Source organism: Natator depressus, chromosome 4, assembly GCF_965152275.1.
Source record: "Natator depressus isolate rNatDep1 chromosome 4, rNatDep2.hap1, whole genome shotgun sequence".
Classification (NCBI taxonomy): Eukaryota; Metazoa; Chordata; order Testudines; family Cheloniidae; genus Natator; species Natator depressus.
Window position 1 is genome coordinate 127,317,903 of NC_134237.1, and position 22,760 is coordinate 127,340,662.

At 43.4% G+C, this 22,760-nt stretch overlaps 1 protein-coding gene across 2 annotated transcripts in view; it reads left to right on the plus strand.

The window, feature by feature from the left end:
* RMND5A (required for meiotic nuclear division 5 homolog A) overlaps nt 1–11,431 on the plus strand; it is a 42,744-nt gene extending 31,313 nt beyond the window's left edge. For both annotated transcript variants that reach the window (XM_074951890.1, XM_074951891.1), the window contains exons 6-9: nt 1,746–1,911; nt 6,098–6,200; nt 7,602–7,756; nt 9,735–11,431. In XM_074951890.1, the coding sequence (XP_074807991.1) occupies nt 1,746–1,911; nt 6,098–6,200; nt 7,602–7,756; nt 9,735–9,798 (488 nt within the window). In that variant the 3' untranslated portion in view covers nt 9,799–11,431. The remainder of the gene's footprint in view (nt 1–1,745; nt 1,912–6,097; nt 6,201–7,601; nt 7,757–9,734) is intronic.
* The last annotated feature ends 11,329 nt before the right edge of the window (nt 11,432–22,760 follow it).

Sequence of the window (22,760 nt, forward strand, 5' to 3'; positions counted from 1 at the left end):
AAATACACACATAAATACTGTTTGGGCAGACGTCTGGTATTCCAGCTGTATGTGACAATATAAAGGGTTTTTTTGTCGTGAGATTCAGGTGACTTGATCTCTCGACAAGCTGGGAAGCCAGGGGTGAGTTAAACATGCCATCCCAAATGAGAGCCAATAAAAGCTTAATTCCGTACCATTGTATACTCTGTTTATGTTGTAGTGGCTTGGGTACGTGTGTGCTTTCAGCATTCTGTCCAGCTCCGCACAGATAGCGGGTTCAGCAGACCTCAGTAGTATTAGCCAGTGTGGTTAAGTGCGGGGGGTTGGAATGTCGTTGCCTTGGTAGCGCTGTTTAGGCTGCTCAGTGCTTCTATCCTTGTAGCTTCAATGTTATTAGTAGCTCGTGCAGCGTGTGAGTTCAGCAGACTCATAAAGGAAGACAACAGGCACAATTCGAGGGTGAAGGCGCTCAGCCGAGTTTGTTGTCCACGAAGCACGGTATTAGCTCCCTGGATCAATGTCTACAGTTACACTAACGCATGTATGCTCGTTACAGTGGATTCAGCTCAGTCAGCTGCGGGGCTTTCTGCTGCCCCCTAGGCTGGACAAAGGAGGTACGGCAAAGTACCCTGACATTTCTAGGCTGAGACAAACAACTGGAACACACAATTTACACACCACCTTACGTATTTCATGACATCCGTTTGTTACCTCCCCTTGTTCCTGATATCTTGGACAAAACATCTCTATTGGTTATTTTGTCAAACCATCTTATCTTATGTAAATATCTAGGGCGTAGTACACTAGCAACAACTTTGCCAAGTTCATGGGCTGGACAGTGAACTTGTAAGCATCTGCTTTAATGCATGGCCAGACTTTGGTTCACAGCCTCTGGTTTAGGCCTCAGATCTTGCCCCAAGCCCAGCACTCCAGGCTCTCTCTTCACAAAGCTTACAGAAGAACTACTTTTGAAAAGTGTTAGGGAGCCTTGAAAACTTCATCAGTACTAGTTTTTCATATCCCTCTGCCTGTATAGAGAGATTCCCTATTAACATGAGTGCAGCTGTCTGGGCAGGGAGAGAAATTCGTATGAAGACATTGTAAAAACCTCAGCAAATGATCTTAAAAAAGGAAGAGTATATTTCTATAAATCCAGCTGTCTTGACCCCAGTGTTTCTGCTGTGCCAGAGTTAGAGATCGATTCGTATCCTGTTGAAGAGTGGAATTCCAGCTCCGGCATCATTTGTCTGAGTAATTTGTGAGACATCTGATCTTAAAACTGTCTGTAGTCCTGGACCTTGGACTAATAATCTGTGCTCCAACCTCAGCCAGGGTCCGACCACCTGTTGGTAGGGGAAAAGTAACATGTTTTGTAACAGCCTCTCTAAATAAGCAGAGCCTGACATCTGAAAGCTGCTCAGACATTTGGCACATTGCAAGTAGACCCGGTAGAAGCAGGTTGGTGGGGGCAGAGTGCAGGTGATAGCAGAAGTGCAAAAATAATGCAGTCTATTCCATAGCACTGCGGTCTGTTCTGGTTACAGAAAGATATCTATTCCATGCTGATCATACCCATATTTGGTACTGAAGTGTGCGTATATTTCTGAATCTCTTGTAACACAGCTGATAATCGCTGACTCGGTGTACATTAAAATGACTTTTTTTTCCTGTGTCAAGGGGAAAAGCTCAGACTAATCTTCCCATTGTAGCATAAAACAATGTAAAATGTAATAGCTAAAGTTTTTGTTTTTTGTCCTTCACAGATATTCAGGTTTTGATGGGCAGCCTGGTGTACTTGAGACAGGGTATAGAGAACTCTCCGTACGTTCATCTACTAGATGCAAATCAGTGGGCAGACATCTGTGACATCTTTACAAGGGACGCCTGTGCTCTCCTGGGTCTCTCGGTTGAATCACCTCTGAGTGTTAGGTATGCTATCTCCCATTGAAATGTTTTGAAGGCCGGCGTGTCTAACCTTTTCCCAGCTGCAGGCTGCAGTGCTAACTTGACAGGAATGCAAGAGACTTGCCTAATGTGCATTAAATGTAGCCAGTTGTAAGACTATAGATTCCAGCATGCAGTGTGGCCAAATGGCCTTCTATTCAGCTCAAAGTGGAACATTGTATGCTGGGATTCTTAAGATGCTATAGGTTACACATCCATATTAAAGATGAGGCGGCAACCAGCTACTTTGATCTTAGGACAAGTGTGTGAAGACTGGTACCACAACTTGACACTTAAAAATGAAGAAGCCTGAACCAGTTATCTACTTGCTAACACTTCTAGTCAATTTTGTTATCTTCAATTCAGTTTTCTCACTTTGCATTGGTTCTGTGTTGAAGTTCTGTTTCTAAATATGCTAGAAGGTGATTTCAGCAGGTAAAATTTACAGCCACTCATGGGAATTCAAGATTTGCAAAGATGAAATCTTGCACTTTCACGGGAACTGGTGTTTCCGAGCTCTGTGGTGAATATTAACGTTGTGTTTATCTGAAAATACCGAAATCTAATTTTTCTTTACAAGTATAGTGGCCGACAGCAGTCAAATCATAAACCACCCTTTACCCAGATAGTGAAGAATTAACCATCACTCGGACTTTGAGCTGTACATCCCCCAAATGCACTGTAGAGGTTAGATGAGAAATGAGAGATGGGTTTTGTCTTTCAGTGGACTCAATCCTGTGGAAGTACCACTATTGTTTTTCTTGGTTATCTGCTTGCTTGTGACTGTTAGTTACATTCCTGCTTAGCTGACCACTTTTAAAGAGGTACAAACTCACTACAGCAGCACTTCAGACATTTCATTAATATCTGCCAAGTAATAGTATTAAATGATTTTCAGTCGATCCATTTCTGTTGGAGCCAGGCTCATGCATTGGAAAGGAGCAGCAGAATGGAAAGGAAAAGTACGCCTGCATCTACATCCTTCTGTAGCAGCGTTTTATTGATTAATTTTAATTTGTGGATGTAAAAATGAGCGCTAAGGAATTTGTGTCCCTGTAATAGATTTTTAGTCCATCTTTTTTCCTCCCAGAACAATATCCAGTGAGTTAATAGTCACTCACTGACATTTTAATGGCCCATGCATTGACTGAGTAATGTGCACAGTTCATTATCAGCACAAGTGTATGCGTTGCTACCACTGAGGTGGAAAAATCCCCTCCCTTTTATTGATACTTGTGTTGATTAGACAGCCGTTTTGGGCCCAAAGTGAAATCAGTTGAACTGTGATGTTTTTATTGTGCATGTGTTATTGACATTCATGGCATAAACAAGACTGCTCTAAAATGTGGCTACTGCACGTACATAGCAAATACTTTAAAAATTAGACCAGTTTGAAATAAAAGTCTGCCTACAAAATTTCATTTTCTAAAATTTTGGTGCATGACCATTTCTCTTTTTATTTCTGTTCAGTGGCTTACAACAATGAGGATCCAATCTTATTGGGGCCCTTGGGCCTGTTCCAAACCCACTGAAGTCAGTGGAAAGACTCCCATTGGATTCAGTGGGCTTTGAATTGGCGCCCTTTAAGCACTACTGCAATCCAGATAAATTGTCATGTGCTAAATCAGTTTATTTTAGCTACTGTTAGTTTTCAGAAGGCTCTCTGACATCCCTCACAGATGTTTTCTTTTAGGACTACTAAGTGAGCTGGTGCTTTTGTTTGTGCAGAATATAAATCTTCCAAGTGTAATGTAGGCTAATGCTGGAGCTATTGGTCTCCCCCTACTGGCTGGAGCACAGATAATGGTTTGAATTGGCTACTGTGTCTGAGGTAATGGATCTGATTCTTTAGCTTAGATCAGGGGTGGGCAAATCCCAAATCCTTGGGATTACCAGCCCCATGGCGCAGTGGGGCTCAGGCAGCCTCCCTGCCTGCCCTGGCCTCGCGCTGCTCCCAGAAGCAGCCAGCACCACGTCCCTGCAGCCCCTGGGGGTGGGGGTGGGCAGAGGGCTCCGCGTGCTGCCCTCGCCTGCAGGCACTGCCCCCCACAGCTCCCATTGGCCGGGAACCGCGCCCAATGGGAGCTTCGGGGGAGGTACCCGAGGGGAGGGCAGCGCATGGAGCCCTCTTCCTTTCCCTCCCCCAGGGGCCATAGGGACATGGTGCCAGCCACTTCTGGGAGTGGCGTGGGGCCAGGGCAGGTATGGAGCCTGTCTTAGCCCTCCTGCACGCTGCTGCCACACTGGAGCCGCTCAAGGTAAGCGGTGCTGGGCCAGAGCCCGCACCCTGAACCCTCCTGCACCCCACACCCAAACCCCCTGCCCTGAGCCCCCTGCTGCACCCCTCCTGCACCCCAACCCCTTGCCCTGAGCCCCCTCCTGCACACTGCACTCCCTCCCACACCCCAACCCCAGCCCTACATTCATGGCCCTGCATGCAGTCCTCCCCCCCCCGCCCCCCCGATGTGGCTTAGATGTTACAGGCTCATGCTTTTAGATCCAGAGGTTCCAGGTGTAGTCCCCACAGACGACCCTGCCAGAGGCATCATTCTAAAAGCATTTTATTAACTAAACCTCTCAAAGCTCCTGTGAAGGAGCAAGTATTATTTTCACAGATGATAAAACTGGCACAGTAGTGACGTGACTTTGCCAAAGCAACATAGCACGTCAATAGCAGAGCTGGGATTAGAACTCTTGGCTCCCCTTCCTGTCCTCCGTTAATTTGTTGCAGGGGGTAAATGTACACTCAGTGCAAAATATTCAGACTTTCCTGATAATTTGCCGAAAATCATTTCCACACTTATTGTGGCAACCTCATGGAGTACTGCAAAGTAATAGAATATACTTGGATAACAGGAAGCTCCTGGAACAGACTCTGTGTGGCACCCAATCTTAGCCCAGCTGAAGACCACATTTGCAACATAAACAGAGCAGGTTGCATTACCTTCCTCAGCTCCATTCTGTGGAGACTCCTTGTACATCTTAATCCCAGGTACTGTAGGTAGTGAGATCTGGAATCTCTTGAAGTTACACTAATAGACTATTAAAGGTCTGATTGTGGTCCATGTACATACAACTCCTTAGGCTGCATTCAGATCACATTTTGGCCATGCCAGTTATGTAACAGTCTCTTGACCACATGTAAAGCTGTGTCGTTTCCAGTCCCCTTTTTCTCTTGGACAGTGGATACTGTGACAAAGCTCTGTCCTTGCTTCCATGGGTCCCACGTTTCCTGGCAGATTTCGCTAGTCTCAGAGGCTCACTGTGACCCTGCACGTAACCCTTCTCTCTCTAGAGAGAAGGGTCACAGTCTACTGAGCCATTTTCATCATAAGCCAGCGAGGGAGGTGAGGAGAAGTTATCCTTCCTTGCACAGTCTCTGTTGTCTCCCAGTCTCAGTGATTAATCAGGGGGCAAAGGTGGGGGAGGAGAGCCAGGGCCCACCCTCTACTCCGGGCTCCAGCCCAGGGACCCTAATAGCATCAGCTATGGTAGCTGACCTTTTAGAAACATGACATGTACAATTCCCTGGGCTACTTCCCCCACAGCAGCCCTCACTTCCTCAAGCTCAACTTCACCCTTACCTCAGGGCCTCCTTCCTTGTGCCTGATATGGTGTGTACTACTCAGCCTCTCCAACAGCACAACTTCCTCCCACAGCTCCTGACATGCACATCCACCTGACTGGCTGGGAGGCTTTTAACTAGTTTCAGCCAGCCCCTGATTGGCTTCAGGTGTCCCAATCAACCTAGCCTTCTCCCTGCCTTCTGGAAAGTTCTTAATTGGCCCCAGGTGTCTTAATTGACCTGGAGCAGCTGCCATTTCACTTATCCTGGTACCAGGGATTTGTTTAGCCTGGAGCTAATATATCTACTATCTCCCACTACTTTTCTATAGACATCTGGCCTTGCCCCGTCACAATACCAAAACAAATGGTACCGTAAATCAGATTATTGATGTGCTTCACTCAAATTGTTACCCTTCAGCTTGTTGAACATAACAGAATCCCAGCAACCTGCAGTCTTACTTGTTGGGTAGTAATACAGAAGGCAAGAATGGACTGAGGAAATATGACAGTCTTTTGTCCCCAGTAACTTACTAATGAAGTAGAGCTGTGCGAAATATTTATTTTAAAACAGCATCCTGTGCTAACATTTCTGTGCCTTCTGCAGTTTTTCAGCAGGTTGTGTAGCATTGCCAGCTTTAATTAATATCAAAGCAGTGATCGAACAAAGACAGTGCACTGGAGTTTGGAACCAGAAAGATGAATTGCCGGTGAGTATGTTCTGTACTTTCAGACAGACAAGGATTCAGACAGTGAGCAAGCCTTTTGAATTTCTCTTACACTGAAAGTGTGTATGGATTTTCTTTCACCCCAAAAGTCAACTGTGTAACTGCTAAAACAGCCAGGAGTGTATGCTGCCGTAAAAATGGGGAGGAAAAAAATCAGATTGTTATATTCCCATTGTTCAGCCAGGCCTGAGCTCCACCCACAGCTTGCTGGAGTACTGCCACAATACTAGGTGGGCTTGAAATGACCAGGAATGGCATCGTTGTATGATTGGTGGACTGAATTGGGACCCACAGACACAATTCTGGAGGAGCTTGTTCATAGCAAAATCCGTGTGACCATGCCTATGAAACTGTTCAAGGCTCTCTGCTCCTGCTTTGAGAAGGAGAAAACTTTTCAGGCATTGAGCTGGGCGGCAGTAGACGTGGCATTCCTGACTGTAGTTGTGATGAGGATCCATGTGTGGCACCAAAGTGTCTGTTGGGACCAGTCCAGTATTGCTTTTTATAATTGTGACTGTGGAATCTGGTCTGAGGTGGGTAACCAGTCCCAAAAGAATCACTGGAAAGAAAGTGGTTTAGCAAAGGATCATCCAGCAGATGTGGATTCGTTAATAGTACGTATATAGCTTCTTGCATAGTCTAAACACTTCACAAACACTGCCAAATCCATTTTCACCACACCCCTGAGAGGTTAAGTAATACCAAGGTTAAAGGACTCAATCAGAAGCACCAGTGTTAGCCAGGATTAGAGGTTGGGAGTTCCTAGTCCCCAGTCCTTTGCCTAAACCACTGAGCCACATTTTTCTCTCTCTGTCTTTGCATTCGTCTCTTCCTGAAATCATACAATCCCCCTGCCTGAGGAGTGGTGGAAGAATTTTTGCCTGGACTTATATCTTCTGCATTGGCCTCTGACTGGAGTGATCCCAAGACTTTTGATGTGAATCATAAACGTGTTAGTGGTGGGAGTTTTAAAAGCACTTTAGGAATGTGGATAATCCATTCTAGTTAATTTCTAATGGAAATTAGTCATCAAATCCTTTAGCCAGCTTTGGAAATCTGTGCCTAGAACAGATAAGTCCTGTGGGATCATCCATTTCCAGGTCCATTTCCCTGCCAGTGCTGGTTTGTTCTACAATGCGTACCTACAAGTGGTGTGCCAGCACTATGCTCTGCTTTGCAAAAACAGAAAACAGTTTAATTTAAGATCACTCTGAGATATTTCTGGCTGAAGGCTTCCCACTCATCAGCACAAGTGATTCCGGTGTACTTAAAGTTGTATGGAAATGTGTTTAATGGCCCTGTATAGAGTGGTGATGATTGTCTGCTGGAAATGCAGTTACACAAGATACATGGTGATTTTAATTACTGTATTCTTTTATACAGATTGAAGTGGACCTTGGTAAAAAGTGCTGGTATCACTCAATATTTGCCTGTCCCATTCTTCGTCAGCAAACAACAGATAATAATCCACCTATGAAACTGGTCTGTGGTCATATTATATCAAGAGACGCTCTGAATAAAATGTTTAATGGCAGCAAGTAAGTCTCATTCTTTCCCTATTAGCAAAGTGTGGGCAGGGACTGATTTTAAGGTTAAAATAGTGAGTTTGGGGTGAGAGAAGACTCCATAAAGGCAGCATGGGTGGGAAGCTAGTTGAAATTCTGGTGGCTGACTTCAAAGCAGGATAGCATTGTTGGTGCACTAGAATAAGAACGAGTGAGTTGGCTGTATATTATTCTCTTATATGACACTGAAGGACCTGATATAAGAATCTCAGTAGATAGGATTACATCACTTTGAAAAATTAGCCTTCCATTTTACAGAAACTATAAGTACCTATTAATTATTGCTGCATGAAGTCTCAGGTTTTCTATGCATTGGGTTTTCCGTTGAGAGCAAGGTTAATCACACACCAAACAAATTAAACAGAAAAAAGGAAAGGGGTCAGTTAGGGGAGATCCTTGGAGGAAACTAGGGTAATCAAATAACTTTGAGCAGATGAATATTTCTTGCAATGGTGATTTCATGTTATTCATTAACTACTTAGATGTGGAGGGGGCAGGAAGGAATGTGGGAAATAAGGAAAGTACTTTTGAGGAAGGGAACCTGTACAACTATTGGTAATTCCACTTTAGGACACACCGCATCGATAAAGCATAGAGAGCTGCACAATATAAATACACTATAACGTTAATTTAGGCCCAAACTTAGATTTTTGTAATACGAGGGTTTTGTGAAACCAAATAGAAAATGTTGCTGGGTTTTTTCAAATGAAAATCTTGGATGTGTTCTGGTTTTCATATTCACTGCTGGGTTAGAAACCTCAGCGGAATAGCATTGTATTAGTGCATGAGAGGCAGTCCATGAAACTGTCTAGACGTTTAACTGTAAGTGGCCGGTCTAATTTCATAGTCCAAACTGAGCAAAATGCAGCAAGCAACCACACAGGATAAAGAATGAATTTTAAAATCTAACTTCTTCATTTTTAATAATCTAGGCATGAATAATAAGGTAAGTAGCAACTACATCTTTAAAAAAATTATTCTAACTCTGGCTAGGGTCCCTTTGTAGCAGAGATGGGTAAACTACGGGCCATGTCCAGTCCTGCCTGGCCCCTGAGCTCCTGGCCAGGGAGGCTAGCCCCCGGCCCCTCCCCCGGAGTTATGCCGCCACGTGGGTAGCATGGCTTGCGCCCGCCCACCTCCCAGGCTTTCCAATAAGCCTGTCCTGCTGCTCTGAGCGGCCTGGTAAGGGGGCAGGGTGGGGGTGGGGGTTGGATAATGGGCAGGAGGTCCCGGGGGGGCAGTCAGGAGACAGGTGGCAGTTGGATGGGGTGGAGGTTCGGGGCGGTCAGGAGACTGAGCAAGGGGGGTTGGATGGGGGGGAAGTCCTGGGGGAGGGCAGTTAGGGACAGGAGTCCCAGGAGGGGGTGGTCAGGGGACAAGGAGTGAGGGGGGGTTGGATGGGTCGGGGGTCCTGCGGGGCCTGTCGGGGGCGGGGGTGTGGATTGGGGTCGGGGCAGTCAGGGGACAGGGAGCAGGGTGGGTTGGATAGGGGGTGGGGTCCCAGGAGGGGGCAGTTAGGGGACAAAGAACAGGGGAGGTTGGATGGGTCGGAGGTTCTGAGGGGGGCAGTCGGAGGGTGGATGGGGCAGGGGCCAGGCTGTTTGCGGAGGCACAGCCTTCCCTACCCGGCCCTCCGTACCGTTTCGCAACCCCGATGTGGCCCTCGGGCCAAAAAGTTTGCCCACCCCTGCTTTATAGCGAGGGGATCTGTTCAGCGGAGCTGAGGAAAGCATTATGCAGAAAGGGCTATCTAGTCTCCTTTTCCTGCCTACCCTATCAAATATAATTGAGAACTAGGTGCTATTATAATATAAATAATAATTAATGTAAATTCCTAGTGGTCTGTTATTTCAACATGTGAAAACAAGTGGAGATGTCCAGTCATTGCAGTTGCGGCTCCGCTGCAGGCTGTCATATTAGAACAACCCTAACACATTGTCTTTGTCTCTAGATTAAAATGCCCCTATTGTCCAATGGAACAGAGTCCTGGAGATGCCAAACAGATATTTTTCTGAAGAAGTGATTCAATATGCAGTGTGTAAGTGACACTCTGAATTACGGGTGCATTTCAGAAGAATTAAAAACACTTGTTCCATTTTATGCAGCAGACTGAGGACTCCTGTGTTTGTATAAGCTAATGCTACAGAAACTTTGCCACCGTTTAGTATATACATACAGAGTGGAAATGCTACAGAAATAATATTACCATAGAGCTTTACTATACTCTTGGTCTCCATATCTGATCAAGTTTCTACACCAGCAGTTGTCATTCAATGCAGGTTTTTGTACTTAATTATATGGTGACTTTTTAAAGTATAAACCGATCACCTCCTCCCTTTTCTCCCCTCAATATGTTTAATATTCATCCTGCTATTCTTCTGTCATCCTGTTGATAACTGTCACCCTAAGGAATGTTTGTGGAAAAAGTTTTATTTCCAGTAATGTGTACATAATTCAAAGTAAATACTTCCGAAAAAGTTTGATAAATTGAATAGTGTTATAAAACTAATTTTTTTTTTCCTGGGAAAAAAAAGCTGTGATATATTCTGAGTTTTCTTTCAAACATTTTTTCAATTTTTACATAGAACTCAAAGTAAATGTGCATATATATAAAATATATAAATATATAGCCCTGAGGGGCTAACTGTTAAATTCCATCACTAATTTATAAAAGTGGTGTATGGATAAATTACTACTGGAATGGAGTGGAACAGGGAATCTTGTTCCTTTTGCTTTCGTGATCAAGAAATGTTTGTGTAACAGAATATTCAATAAAATGGAGTTCTAAGTGGAAATGCTTTTAGTCAATGACACTTGCTCTTTGGCCTTTGTAGTCATGTTCTTTGAACTTTGTATTCAGGATTAGGCTATAAATGTCATGTTGCTGTATAGTTTAATAGACATAGTGTGTTATTTATAAACGGTTAGCAAAGCCAAATAAACTGTCAGAGTATTCATTGTTAAATTGGAAAAAAAAAACAACCCATGTTCTGATGCAATCTACTGATCACAAATCTGCACCTTGCAGGATTGGGCCCTACATCCTCATATTAGAAGCTAGCAAATTTTCTGTAGCTTGAAAACACTTTGCTTCTAGCCTTGCATTTCGTACTAGACTGTTACTGCCAATGCCACTTTTTCCTGCTCAGTTTGTTATATTGTTGACTAGGTGAATTTGTACTCATAAACCAGATGTAGATCATGGCAGTTAAAACTTTTCTAGTGTGAATATATTTGTATTTATTGCACTGTACTATAGTAGGGCAAGCAGCCATATGGCATGTTAAGATACATGTAAAAATATATTTCTGTATTGTGTAATAATCCCCCCCCCCCAGCTTATCTGATTGAATTCTGACACACTGGTTGAATGCACTAGTACAATGCACGACAGAGGAGAACATCACTGAGAAATCTACATTTTTGCATCCCTGTTTCGTCCGATTTAAGAGATGGACTTGGGCTCAGTGGCAATGGACGCTCTGAGTGAGACAAGAGGAGCAAACCAAGACACACATTAAACTTTGAATATGTGTTCAGTATGTGTGTGGAAAAAATAGAGCTGTGTGTGTGACTTCTTCTGCAATTAAATTGTATTCATACTGAGTTAAAAAAACGAGGCTAAGTGGTGAAATCAACAATAAACGGGTGAGGATATTATTTTTAATGTAGGTTTTTAGTCTCGGTGAAGTTACTTTTAACCTTTATCTTGAGTGGAATTGCTTTATTTTGGCATTTCAGCAAAATAGCATGTGTATTGTAAAGAAAAATGATGTAAATGTAATTTTAAAAAATGTTATTGTAGCTTTCCACTTTGTAACATATAGTGCTATCTATAATGCTGGTGCAGTGGGATCACCATAAACAAAAGCTAATTTCTGTGGTGTCCTGAACACAGAATTGTTCATAACACACAAATGGTGCCATTTGTATTAAGTAGGTAGGAACTGTGTCCCAGATTCTCCTGTGTAATCAAAATATGCTCAGGCCTGGGGGCAGAGATAGGAATTACCAGGGAACTGTTTTTTGTTCTCTAGTACTCCATCTGGCTCCATCCTGGCCTGCAAGGGCCAGCTTCTAACCCATGGCAGCTGATAGTCCCTAAAAAGACTGTCATCCACCTGAGGAGAGCTGGAGTGTAATGCTTGCTGACTGTGCCTCCAGGACTGTTGCTGCTGGTAATGCAGGAGCTAGCTATACTGCCTCTAGGCCCCCTGGCCCTTCCTCCAGGATCTCCCTAGCTGGCACCTTGTGGGCCATTTTCTTTGAATTGCCTGAGTGGCACAAAGAAAGCAGAGCAGGATCAAGCACCTGGGCCTGTTTAGTACTCTGCCTGCTGCTTTTCCCATATATGGAACCCATGTGCTTTCTTCAATGTTGGACTAGCTTCGAGCTCTGCCTGCTGCTTTCCCCACCCTGCATGTGTTTTATGATGTCGAATGCAGTGAGAACACCAATCAGAGTTTCCCCTTTCTGGCTACATGTGTGGGGTCTTTATCTTGCTTTGATGCAGTAAGTGATGCTTTCCCATGTCAGTGCGTTTGATTAGGGTCTCCCAGCTGGAGTCTGATAAAGTTGATGATGTCTGAGTGGAGCTGTTCCCTGGCATCTGGGCTCTTAAGTGCAAAGTATTGTATGTTGGAAAACAATCCCAACTCTCCATACAAAGTGATTGGATCTAAATTAGCAGTTCCCACTCAAGAAAAAGACCATGGCATCATCATGGCTAGTTCTCTGAAAACATCTGCTCAATGTGCAACATCAGGCAAAAAAGCTACCAATGTTCAGAACCATTAGGAGAGGAATAGATAATGAGATAGAAAATATAATACCACTATATAAATCCATGGTACACCCATCCCTTGAATACTGCAAGCAGTTCTGGTCGCCCCATCTCACAAAAGATATATTAGAACTGGAAAAGGTGCAGAGAAGGGCAACAAAAATGATTAGGGGACTGGAAGAGCTTCCATATGAGGAGAGATTAAAAAGCCTGGAACAGTTCATCTAAGTCTAGAAAAGAGATGATGCGGAGGGGGGGATATGATGGAGGTCTATAAAATCATGACTGATATGGAAAAAGTGAATAGGGAAGTGTTATTTACCTTTCACAAGGATCAGGGGTCACTCAGTTAAATTAATAGGCAAGAGGTTTAAAACTAACATAAGGAAGCACTTCACACAATGCAGTCAACCTGTGGAATTCGTTGCGAGGGGATGTTGTGAAGGCTAAAAGTATAATTGGGTTTAAAAAAGAATTAGATAAGTTCATGAAGGATAGGTCCATGAATGGCTGTTAGGGATGGTCAGGGATGCAACTCCATGCTCTGGGTGTCCCTAAATCTCTGACTTCTAGAAGCTGGGACTGGACAACAAGCTGGATCACTTGATAATTGCCCTGTTCCATTCATTCCCTCTGAATCCTTTCTGGCACCGGCCACTGTTGGAAGACAGGATCCTGGGCTAAATGGACCATTGGTGTGACCCAGTATGACTAGGGCCCTCCCAAATTCACCATCCATTTTGGTCAATTTCATGGTCATAGGATTTAAAAAATTGTAAATTTCATTATTTCAGTTATTTAAATCTGAAATTTCACGGTGTTGTAACTGTAGGGTCCTGACCCCAAAGGAAGCTGCGGGGGGTTGCAAGGCTATTGTATGGGGGTCACAGTACTGCTACCCTTATTTCTACTCTGCTGCTGGCGGTGGCGCTGCCTTCAGAGCTGGGCAGCTGGAGAGCGGTGGCTGCTGGCCGGGAGCCCGGCTCTGAAGGCAGCGCCGCCGGCGGCAGTAGTGCAGAAGTAAGGATGACGTGGTACGATATTGCCAACCTTACTTCTCCACTGCTGCCTTCAGAGCTGGGCCCTCAGCCAGCAGCTACTGCTCTCCAGCCACCCAGCTCTGAAGGCAACAGTGCAGAAGTAAGGGTGGCGTGGTACGGTATTGACATCCTTCTGGGCTGCTGGTAGCTGGGTGCTGCCTTCAGAGCTGGGTGCCTGGCCAGCAACTGCCACTTTCCAGCCACCCAGCTCTGACGGCAGTGCAGAAAGGTAGCAATACAGCAACCCCCCCTACAATAACTCTGCGACCCCACCTTTTGGGTCAGGACCCCCAGTTTGAGAAATGCTGGAGAAATCTGTAGAGTATAGGGTAAAAGTGAACAAAAGACCAGATTTCATGGTCCGTGACGCGTTTTTAGGGCCCTAAATATGACCATTCTTGTTCTCTCTTACCTCTCAGCAGGTTGTTTTACCATCAACAAGCTTCTTCCTGCTTGGGACTCTGGGAATGCTAGCTTTGTGTGAGTCCAGTTCCTGTGGACGAGTTGTCTCGTGTTCATTCTGTCACCCAGTAAGTTACAAGGTGCACAGTTTGTGCAGGAAGAATGGAAAAGCCTAGGCCAGAGTTACAACCTTGCAGTATGAGACCATAGACCTCATTCATCTTCCCTCATCCTCACTGAATGTTAGGCAGGTATGAGTCATTCAGCCAAGCCACCAAGCCAATACCACACCTTCATGATTTGCCTTTTATGTAATGCATGTCTGTAAATATATTTAAATGGAAATAATTAAAACAATAGCTTTACTATTTTCATCATACCCTGCTTTTGCATTACATGTACTAAGTCATTTGCAGTCCTGTTCCTGGTAAAAGCAACCTACAGGAATTATTTGCATTTTTGAATACCCCCCCCCCCCCCCCGAGATGATGCTAGCAGGTTTTTTAAAAAAAATAATGTTTTAAATACCCATTGTTTTAAAGCAATGGGATAGGGCTTCTCAAGCGCTTTCATAGCATGAACCATATTTAAATACTGTGAAGGTTCATAAGACATGTCCCTTCCTGTGTGTGATGGCTCCTCCCACGTGCCATTGCAATAATGTCCTTGTAGCAAATCCAGGAAGTGCTTACATGGAAAAATGGTAGGAGCATTTAATGAGTTTACAGCAGTCTTTGATGTAATTTAGCAGCTGGAAATAAGAGAGACAACTCCATATGATGTAAATGCCCCACAGAGCAAGAGAGCTGTACAGTAAAATCAGACATGGAAGCCAGAGCATTCTTCTTCCAGCTCCCTCATTCTCCTAGCATTCACTGTGGGCTTCTCCCATTTTAATGGTGATAAAATGTTACTTTATAAACCCAGGGCCCAGATTATCTCCACCCGCTTTAAGACCTGAGGAGAGGGCTCTGAGGGAGGGAATTTCTGTGAGAATCCCTTTAGGAGATTCCTCCATGCTGATCCAAGCTTTGTTCCTTGTTTGCATCACTGAGGGAAGCAGATGTTCTAGCCCCATCTACCATGGGAAAGGCCAGAAGCTCTGCTCCCCGGCATCCTGTGCAACCACAATAGTCCTGGTCCCTGGCATCCTTTCTGGAAATACTGCTTCACTGAAGCCCCACTATCAGGACTGCTCTGGCCTTGGCTTCACTCAGGACCCCCACCTAGGAACTCTATGGAGAAGATAATACAGCCTCGGTCCGTGTAATCTAGTCTGGGGATTCTCCATGGGGACAGAAGGCAAAGAACATAACTCAGCTGACTTCATCTGCATACCCACCACCCCTACCCCAGTGTGATGCCATGGGGCTGGATTGGGGGAGACAGTGCAGCAGAGAGTGCTCGGGGGGAGAGGGGGAGATGTGGACCTAACTAATCTATAGCACAGAATAGAATGGTTTGTTTTCATGTGGATATTTAAGAATCTCACATTCATAGGCAGTGCGTGTGTATCTATAAATAGCACTGATCCCATGTTCTTTGGTAAACAATATATATATATATACTAGTACTCCCTATTTCTCTGTTCTCTTAAAGTAGCAGCATACCCTTCAACAGAGAGTCACCACCTTTGCCTTAAATTTATAATCAATGTAACTAGAAAAGATGGTGAATGTGAAATAATTAGTGCCATTGCCTGTAACCTAGCACGGCACAGTCCCATTGTATCCCGGCATGCCAGTGTGTGGAGCAGGGTACATGTGCTTCTCCTATCAGGGATGCTGAGATTTTTGAGCTAAATATCCTTCCCCTCCCTCTGAAACAGTCAGCTCTAGCCTTGAGAGAGGGAGCATGTTGCATAAGTACTGTGACAAGAGGCTTCTTTAAGATCAAAAATCATGGAGATCTTGCTAGGCTCATCAGTGTATCCGTGAAGACTGGTTATTTTAAAAGGCGAGGCATTACTTAGCTTTATCTTTAGGAAGGAATCTAGGAAGGGGAATCCATTTTGGGCATCACACCAAATAATCTGGATTTGGACTGGCATCTAGAAAAGGAACAATTGCTGCATTTGGCTGTGTGATCTCAAATGCTGCTGTTCTTTTTACAGCAGCTACAGCTGTGCTACGCACTTGAGAATGCTGAGAAAATACTTCTGGTGCCATATAACTTTTGGCCAGCAGAGTGCAGTTTGGTGATTTAGCATGAAGAGTATATGAATTGTTACAAAATTTCTTGAAAGAGATGTTGGGATGAAACTAGATATGCAAAATAGGTAGGACTGCAAATGTATTTTTAGACAATACATAGGAGGGTTATTATTTTTGTTTCTTTGTATCATAAAATTTTTATGTTAATCTTCAATTCAAACAGTAATTACTAAATATATATATAGCAATCTAAATATAAAACTAAATATGTATATAATCTACTGATCCTGGCAGTAGATTAATTCAGGAAGTCACTGGGCCTCCAAGTAGTATTCTGTTCTATATAGGTTCGTTTACTGTACTCGTCGCCGTATTATCTGGGTGCCTCCTAATGATGCATTAAACAACATGATTAACATGGGCATATGGTCCAGCTGCATGGATCCAATTGCTGGATTAAGGCTTTAGGGTTAAATTATTCTGAATTTTCCTCACATTCCCAGCACTTTCAATATACACAGCATTATAAACCTAATCCCCACATTCTTTGAAGTCCATGGAAAGGTTTCCATGGACTTCAATGGGTCTGGATCAACACTGTTATTTTCACCTAGGGATAGCCCCCTTCAAATACCATGTGAGTGGCCTGCTGGCTGTTTTTGCCAGTTAGAATTGGCTGTAATGTGCACCTGAACATTTGCCGTAACAATGGACTGCTTTCCAATGAGCTAGTTGCTGACTCCACTCTGAGACGGGAGTTCACTTGAGAGCCGGACTCTTCCCCCTTGTATAGGGATAGTGACATCCACAGGTGAAACCCCATAGCCATGTCTGAGGTGAGGCTATTGTTCTCTCTCTGGCTTGTTTATGGTTTAGAACAGACACATTCATTTTTATTTTCACTGAGTTTTTTTAATCCTTAAATTAAAGGGACCTTTTTTATGCCACCTGTTTGTAAACAGAATTCCCCATGGAAAGCAATAGGGGGTTCTTCCTAAAAAGTGATAATGCAATATTCCAAAATAATAGCAAAATATTTGTTCACATGGCTCAGGATTGTATTTGTCTTTATGGTTGTCTGTTTTGTAGGATTCCATAGTGTATCTATAATTTACATGTAACAAGAAGTGTTGCACTGTAATATAAGAGTACAATATTGAATCTTGTAGATTATAGGCAATAGGACTAACCATAAATATTATTTAATGCATGAATCGTGAAAGAATCGGTCCATTTGATTTGAAAAATCTATTGAGTATGCACTGTCGCTTACAGGGACTTACTTTAAAAAATGGAATAGTATTTGGTTTTGGTTATGTTCTGCTTAACGTTATTTATACATCTCACGTAGCTGTGGTATATAATGAAGTTCGGAAGGACTGTGAATGGGAAATGCTATTTTAAAGGATGTGAAAGAGACAAGGTGGGTGAGGTAATATCTTTTACTAGACCAACTTCTGTTGGTGAAAGAGACAAACTTTCAAGCTCCACCGAGCTCTTCTTCAGGTCATTCATTTAAAAGACGTTAATACCTGTGCGTAATATAATGTCTCTCTTTGTGACAATAAAATACACGATGAGCACGTTTTACCATATTCCTGCAGCACCTTTCTGTACACATCAGGGATCATTGCAGACGCTAATCCAGTGTGAGTAGAGTTTAAGGGAGCCAGTGTGGATATGAGAAAAGAATTGGTTCTCTTTCCTGACACTGCCTTTTCCAGAGCCCTACAATAGGTATTTGTAGACTAAATTTTCAAAAGTGACTAGTGATTTTGGGTGCCTCAGTGTTTAGGGCCTGATTTTTAGAGGGAAGATGTTCAGTGCTTTCTGGCAATCAGGCTCCATCAGGGTGCCCTGACCTGGGCACCTAAAACCATGAGTCACTTTTGAAAATGTAGGCCTGGGTGCCTAGCTGCTAGACCAGGGAACCTTTTCAAGCCTTATGGTTGGAAATGCAGGTATGTTCCTCATGCCTTACCACCATTGGGTTGATGCTGTAATTAACCCATTTTCTCTACTCCCCAGTTCCTCTTTCTGTGACAAACTCAGTGATCTAGATAATTTTCCCTCCTCTTGCTCTATGTGGGAAAATGGTGTGAAATCTCTGCCCTGGAGCTAGTTCTGTGCTTCACTCGATTGTGAACTTTAAAAAAATATATTTCATATGTTGTTAAGTTTATAGGATCCTTTTGGATCTGGTCATTATTGCGGATCTGGCAAAATATCAAACAATCAATGGGTTTAAGAGATGCACCACATTCCCAGCAAATTCCCATCCTCTGATGGGCACAAGGTATGTCTCCCTTGGCTAGGAAAAGGCTATTTAGCAAAGAATTGCCAAGTGTCCCGGCCCCTTTCCCAAAGAATCACCAAGCAAGTCTCTTTCTGGTGTGAGGGAGCTTTAACAACTCCAGAGCTTTAGAGGTTTTCTGCAAAGTGAAGCTCTCCAGGCCCAAGTGGCCCGGCTGTGAAACCTGCCTCAGATCTGAAGTTTGGTGGTTCCATGCAGAGCCAGAAGGGTTGGTCTCTGGAGAAGATGCCCTGTAGGAAGTCCCAGAAATAACTCAAAAGGCCTCAGAATCCAAACTCCTCAGAGACAGCCTGGGAGGCTACTTCTGTGGGTTCCACAGCTCCAACATGTCACTTGAGGAAGGACTTGGACAGAGCTTTGACTGGGTGAATTTGGCCAAGCCTTGCTGTGGTCAGATACCCTGGACCCTAGGGATTTCGCCAGAAAAAGGGCCTTCTCTGGAGTGATGTTCACTTGCTTGACGTTTGGACAACTGTACAGTTTGTGGCACTAGGCATTACCCACACCACTCACGAGAACACACTGCAGTTATAATACTTTGCACTTATACAGCAGTTTCCATCCAAAACACCCGAGCTCTTGACAAGGCTGGGTCTTTACAGCAGTGGGAACAAAGGCACAGAGAAGTTGTGGTTTGAAAACAACTCAGTGGCGAGGCTGATAGTAGGATTTCCCAGGATAGGTTCCCAGTCACTAGACTATGCTGATCGCCCGTAGTTTTAGACAGGCATGGAAGCCCTTGTAAATACGTAATAGGTGTAAACAGATACAAAGGTCACAAACTTCTCTGAGGGTTCTGAAAACCAACACAAACTATGTGGCCTTTACTCGTGCAGTTAACATAATGTCATTAAAATGCCTCGATGAGCTCACAGCTCTCAGGGGATGTCACAGCTGGAGGGGTTCTCTGATCTTTCTCTCAGTTACTGTAAAAAGTGGTTGAATTATTGTTTTTAAAATGACAAACGCTATTACTGAGTAGAGCAACACACTTCAGCCTTTGTTTTGATGTGTATGGGGGAAAGAAAAGGACAAAACTTTTTTAAAAGTTCCAACTAGTGAGATTTCCTACGGTTCTGTTTATGACAGATCAACTCTCTTAGTCTGAGATCAGTGCAGTGAGATTGTAATGCTTGTTTTACAGACCCCAGATATATAGTTTTAGGTGCAGAGACTATTTCTGAGTCCCCCATTATTCCTTAGGGGAAAGTATCAACCCAGAATACAGCTTCTCTTAGGAACCGAGGAGATGCCATACTGGATCATGCTAGGGTTCCTTCTAGCCTAGTATCCTGTCTTTGACAGTGGCCAGATGCTTCAGAGGAAACTGTAAGAAATGCTTTGGTGGACAATTTTGGAATAATCTCCCCAAAGGGGAAGGTTCTTCTGAACCTCTAGTAAGCTAGAAGTTGGTTTATGCCCTGCAGCATGAGTGTAAATGCTCCACTCTAAACAAACATTAAAAAAAAAAATCTGTCTACTGTAACTGTGGATTCACTCAATGAGGCCATTATTGTCCAGAGGCTATGGCAATGTACTGGGTGTAAGGAGACCTGGGTGCTACTCTCAGCTTTGCCCCTGACCTGCTCTGTGACCTTGGGCAAGTCATTTCCCCTCTCTGTGCCTCTATTGCCCTTCCTACCCTTTGTATATGTAGACTATAAATTCTGGGGCAGGGACTGTCTCTTATGATGTGTAGGTAGAGCATTTAACACAATGGGGCCTCTAGGTGCTACTGCAATATAACTATATAGATAACTATATATAAAAAAGAACTAGACGTGTGTATATATATATATATATACGTCTAGTTCTTTTTTGAATCTTGCTATGCTCTTGGCTTCAATAATACTTTGTGGCAATGAGTTCCAAAGATTAGTTATGCATTGTGTAACAAAGTTGTCCAAGTTATTGTGTTAACTGCACTTCTGACTCCTTCTGGTCTCTTCACATGCACCCGTCTCAGGTCTTGGGCCTCATGCCATCACCTCTCTTGGTATGGGATCATGTGATTCTCCCACTCTGTAATCCCCTGTGATCAACCGTGGTTACCTCAGCAGGTCTGATTTATCCTCAGTACCTGCAGTTCCATCCCCTCCGGAGCAATGACAGTGATAACTAGTGACCAGACAGCATTCATCAAGCAATGCATTATTTATTTAGTACAAAAGCCTTTCAGAGAAAACAAATCTTAAAACAATCAACACCCTACATGCTTGCCTGTCTTTCCCTAAGGCTTACCATTCCCTGGATCTGGGGAAAGATCCTAATCTTTCAGACTCCTCCACAGAGCCTCTCTCTGGGTCTGTCACACATACTGACAATCGATCCTTCTTCTTCTCCTGAGGAGACTTAACTGTTTATAGCCCTTTTGATCAACTAGTTCCTTGCATTGGCAGAACAGCTATGTCACTTTGGCCTAGGGCCTGGAGGAATGCCACTGTCTTACAATTGCCCCTCATACTCCCTCCCTGACCCCTGTGTTTTTTGGGAGGGTAAGGGTTGCTTACCTCTAGCTATTTTGTTGCTTTCCTGCTTGCTTTTCTCACAACCTCCTATGAAGTCAGATCGATACATTCATTCAGGAAATTCCAATAACCCACCATACTATACTGTAACTTCCCTTTACAGAGCAGGTCACATGCAGTGTTCATAACGTTATTATATCTCAGTATTCATAGATTATTACATGGCATCTCAACATCTGTCACAAAAGTATTTCTTGGTCTAGTGAATGGGACTACTCACAAGTCTTGAGATAGGCACAAGCTTAAGACTTTACTAAATTGGGGCCACACTTATTACCAGATCCATTGTTTAAGAAGAGATACACTTGGGATGTTGGAAGTGAATTTGGATTGTGTTACTGTGGTAGTGCCAATACATATGGGAACATTTTGCCTGGCTGATTTGTGTACAAATATGTAGTCAGAGATTTCTCTTGCCAGTCAACATCTTGTATCTACAGACTTATAAGGCCTTTATCCCCAAAGTATTTACGGGTTTAGCATGACAGCAAGGTACGGAAGAGATTAAGGTTACAGACTGTGGTAGAGCTGGGATTTGAACCCACGTCTCATGAAGCCTAGGCCTGTATCTTTAACCACAGCAACACCTTTCTTCTCTTATTCAAATCTCTCAGCAAAAAGGTCATTTATATTTTTATTTCGTTCTCTAGCTTTTCTGAGGCTAAGAAGAAGACAAGGCAATGTACTTCAGTGAGACTATCTAGAAGTATAGTTGAATTGTTCCACAGTATTTATACTGATTGTTGGGAACAGAAATATTGAAAAACTTTATGGCAATTATAGCAAGAAAATATTTACATCAACTACGTAGTTGAAAAAAATAAGATCTTTCATTCTGTGCTTAAAACACTGGTTTGCGGAAAGGAGAGTGGGGTTAGATTTACTCTTTTGCCACTTGCCTGTGGGTGCCTACAAATAGGATGAATCCTGCATACCTTGATCAGTCAAAACTCCCACTGAAGTCAGTGACAGTCTACCTGAGTAAGGGCAGAATGCTGGAGCCTGCAGTCTTTAGTCTTAGGGACTGTGAAATAAATAACAGCTTTTTTTAGTATTTGCCCTTTCAACCCTGCATCATGTCTTCTAAAAGTTTTACAGTTTCATTGATTTTAGCCAGTTGCTGATATTAAACTCTGTGATTGTTCAACCTTAACTGGCTTTTTGCCCCCTTTTAAAATTAAAAATCCTAGCAGTGCCTAGGACCTGTGCTAATGCCCCACTTCCAGTTAGCTCAGCATTGGGATGCTCATTAGATTAAATACCTTTTATCTCCTTTCCCCATTGTAGACAGCATCACAAATAGAAATGTCTTCACGAAGGCCCCAGTCCTGCATCACTGAAGTGGACGAGAGCTTTACCACTGACTTCAGCGGCAGGATCACACACTTTGTCGCGGCAGGCCTAATCTGGCAGTCTTTACTCGGTTTTTGTGCAGGCAAAATTCCAACAGACTGAATGTTGAGGTCTTTACTTAGCTGTTGAAGTCAATTGGTATATATCTGAGTAAGGACAATAAAAATCTCAGGATTTTTTTTTTTTTACTGAAGCCATAGGCTTCAGTAAGTGAGGGTTTTGCCAGAGTTATGGACTATATCATTTGGCATGTTTTGCTTTTTTATGACTGGGAAACCAGCTTGAAAGATTCAACCAAGAAAATTTTGGAGGGAGCTACATTTTAAAATCCAGGCAATACAGTTGATGTAGGAAGTGGCTGATGTCCAGCATTATCTATATGCTCTTTTTGAACAGTTTGCCTT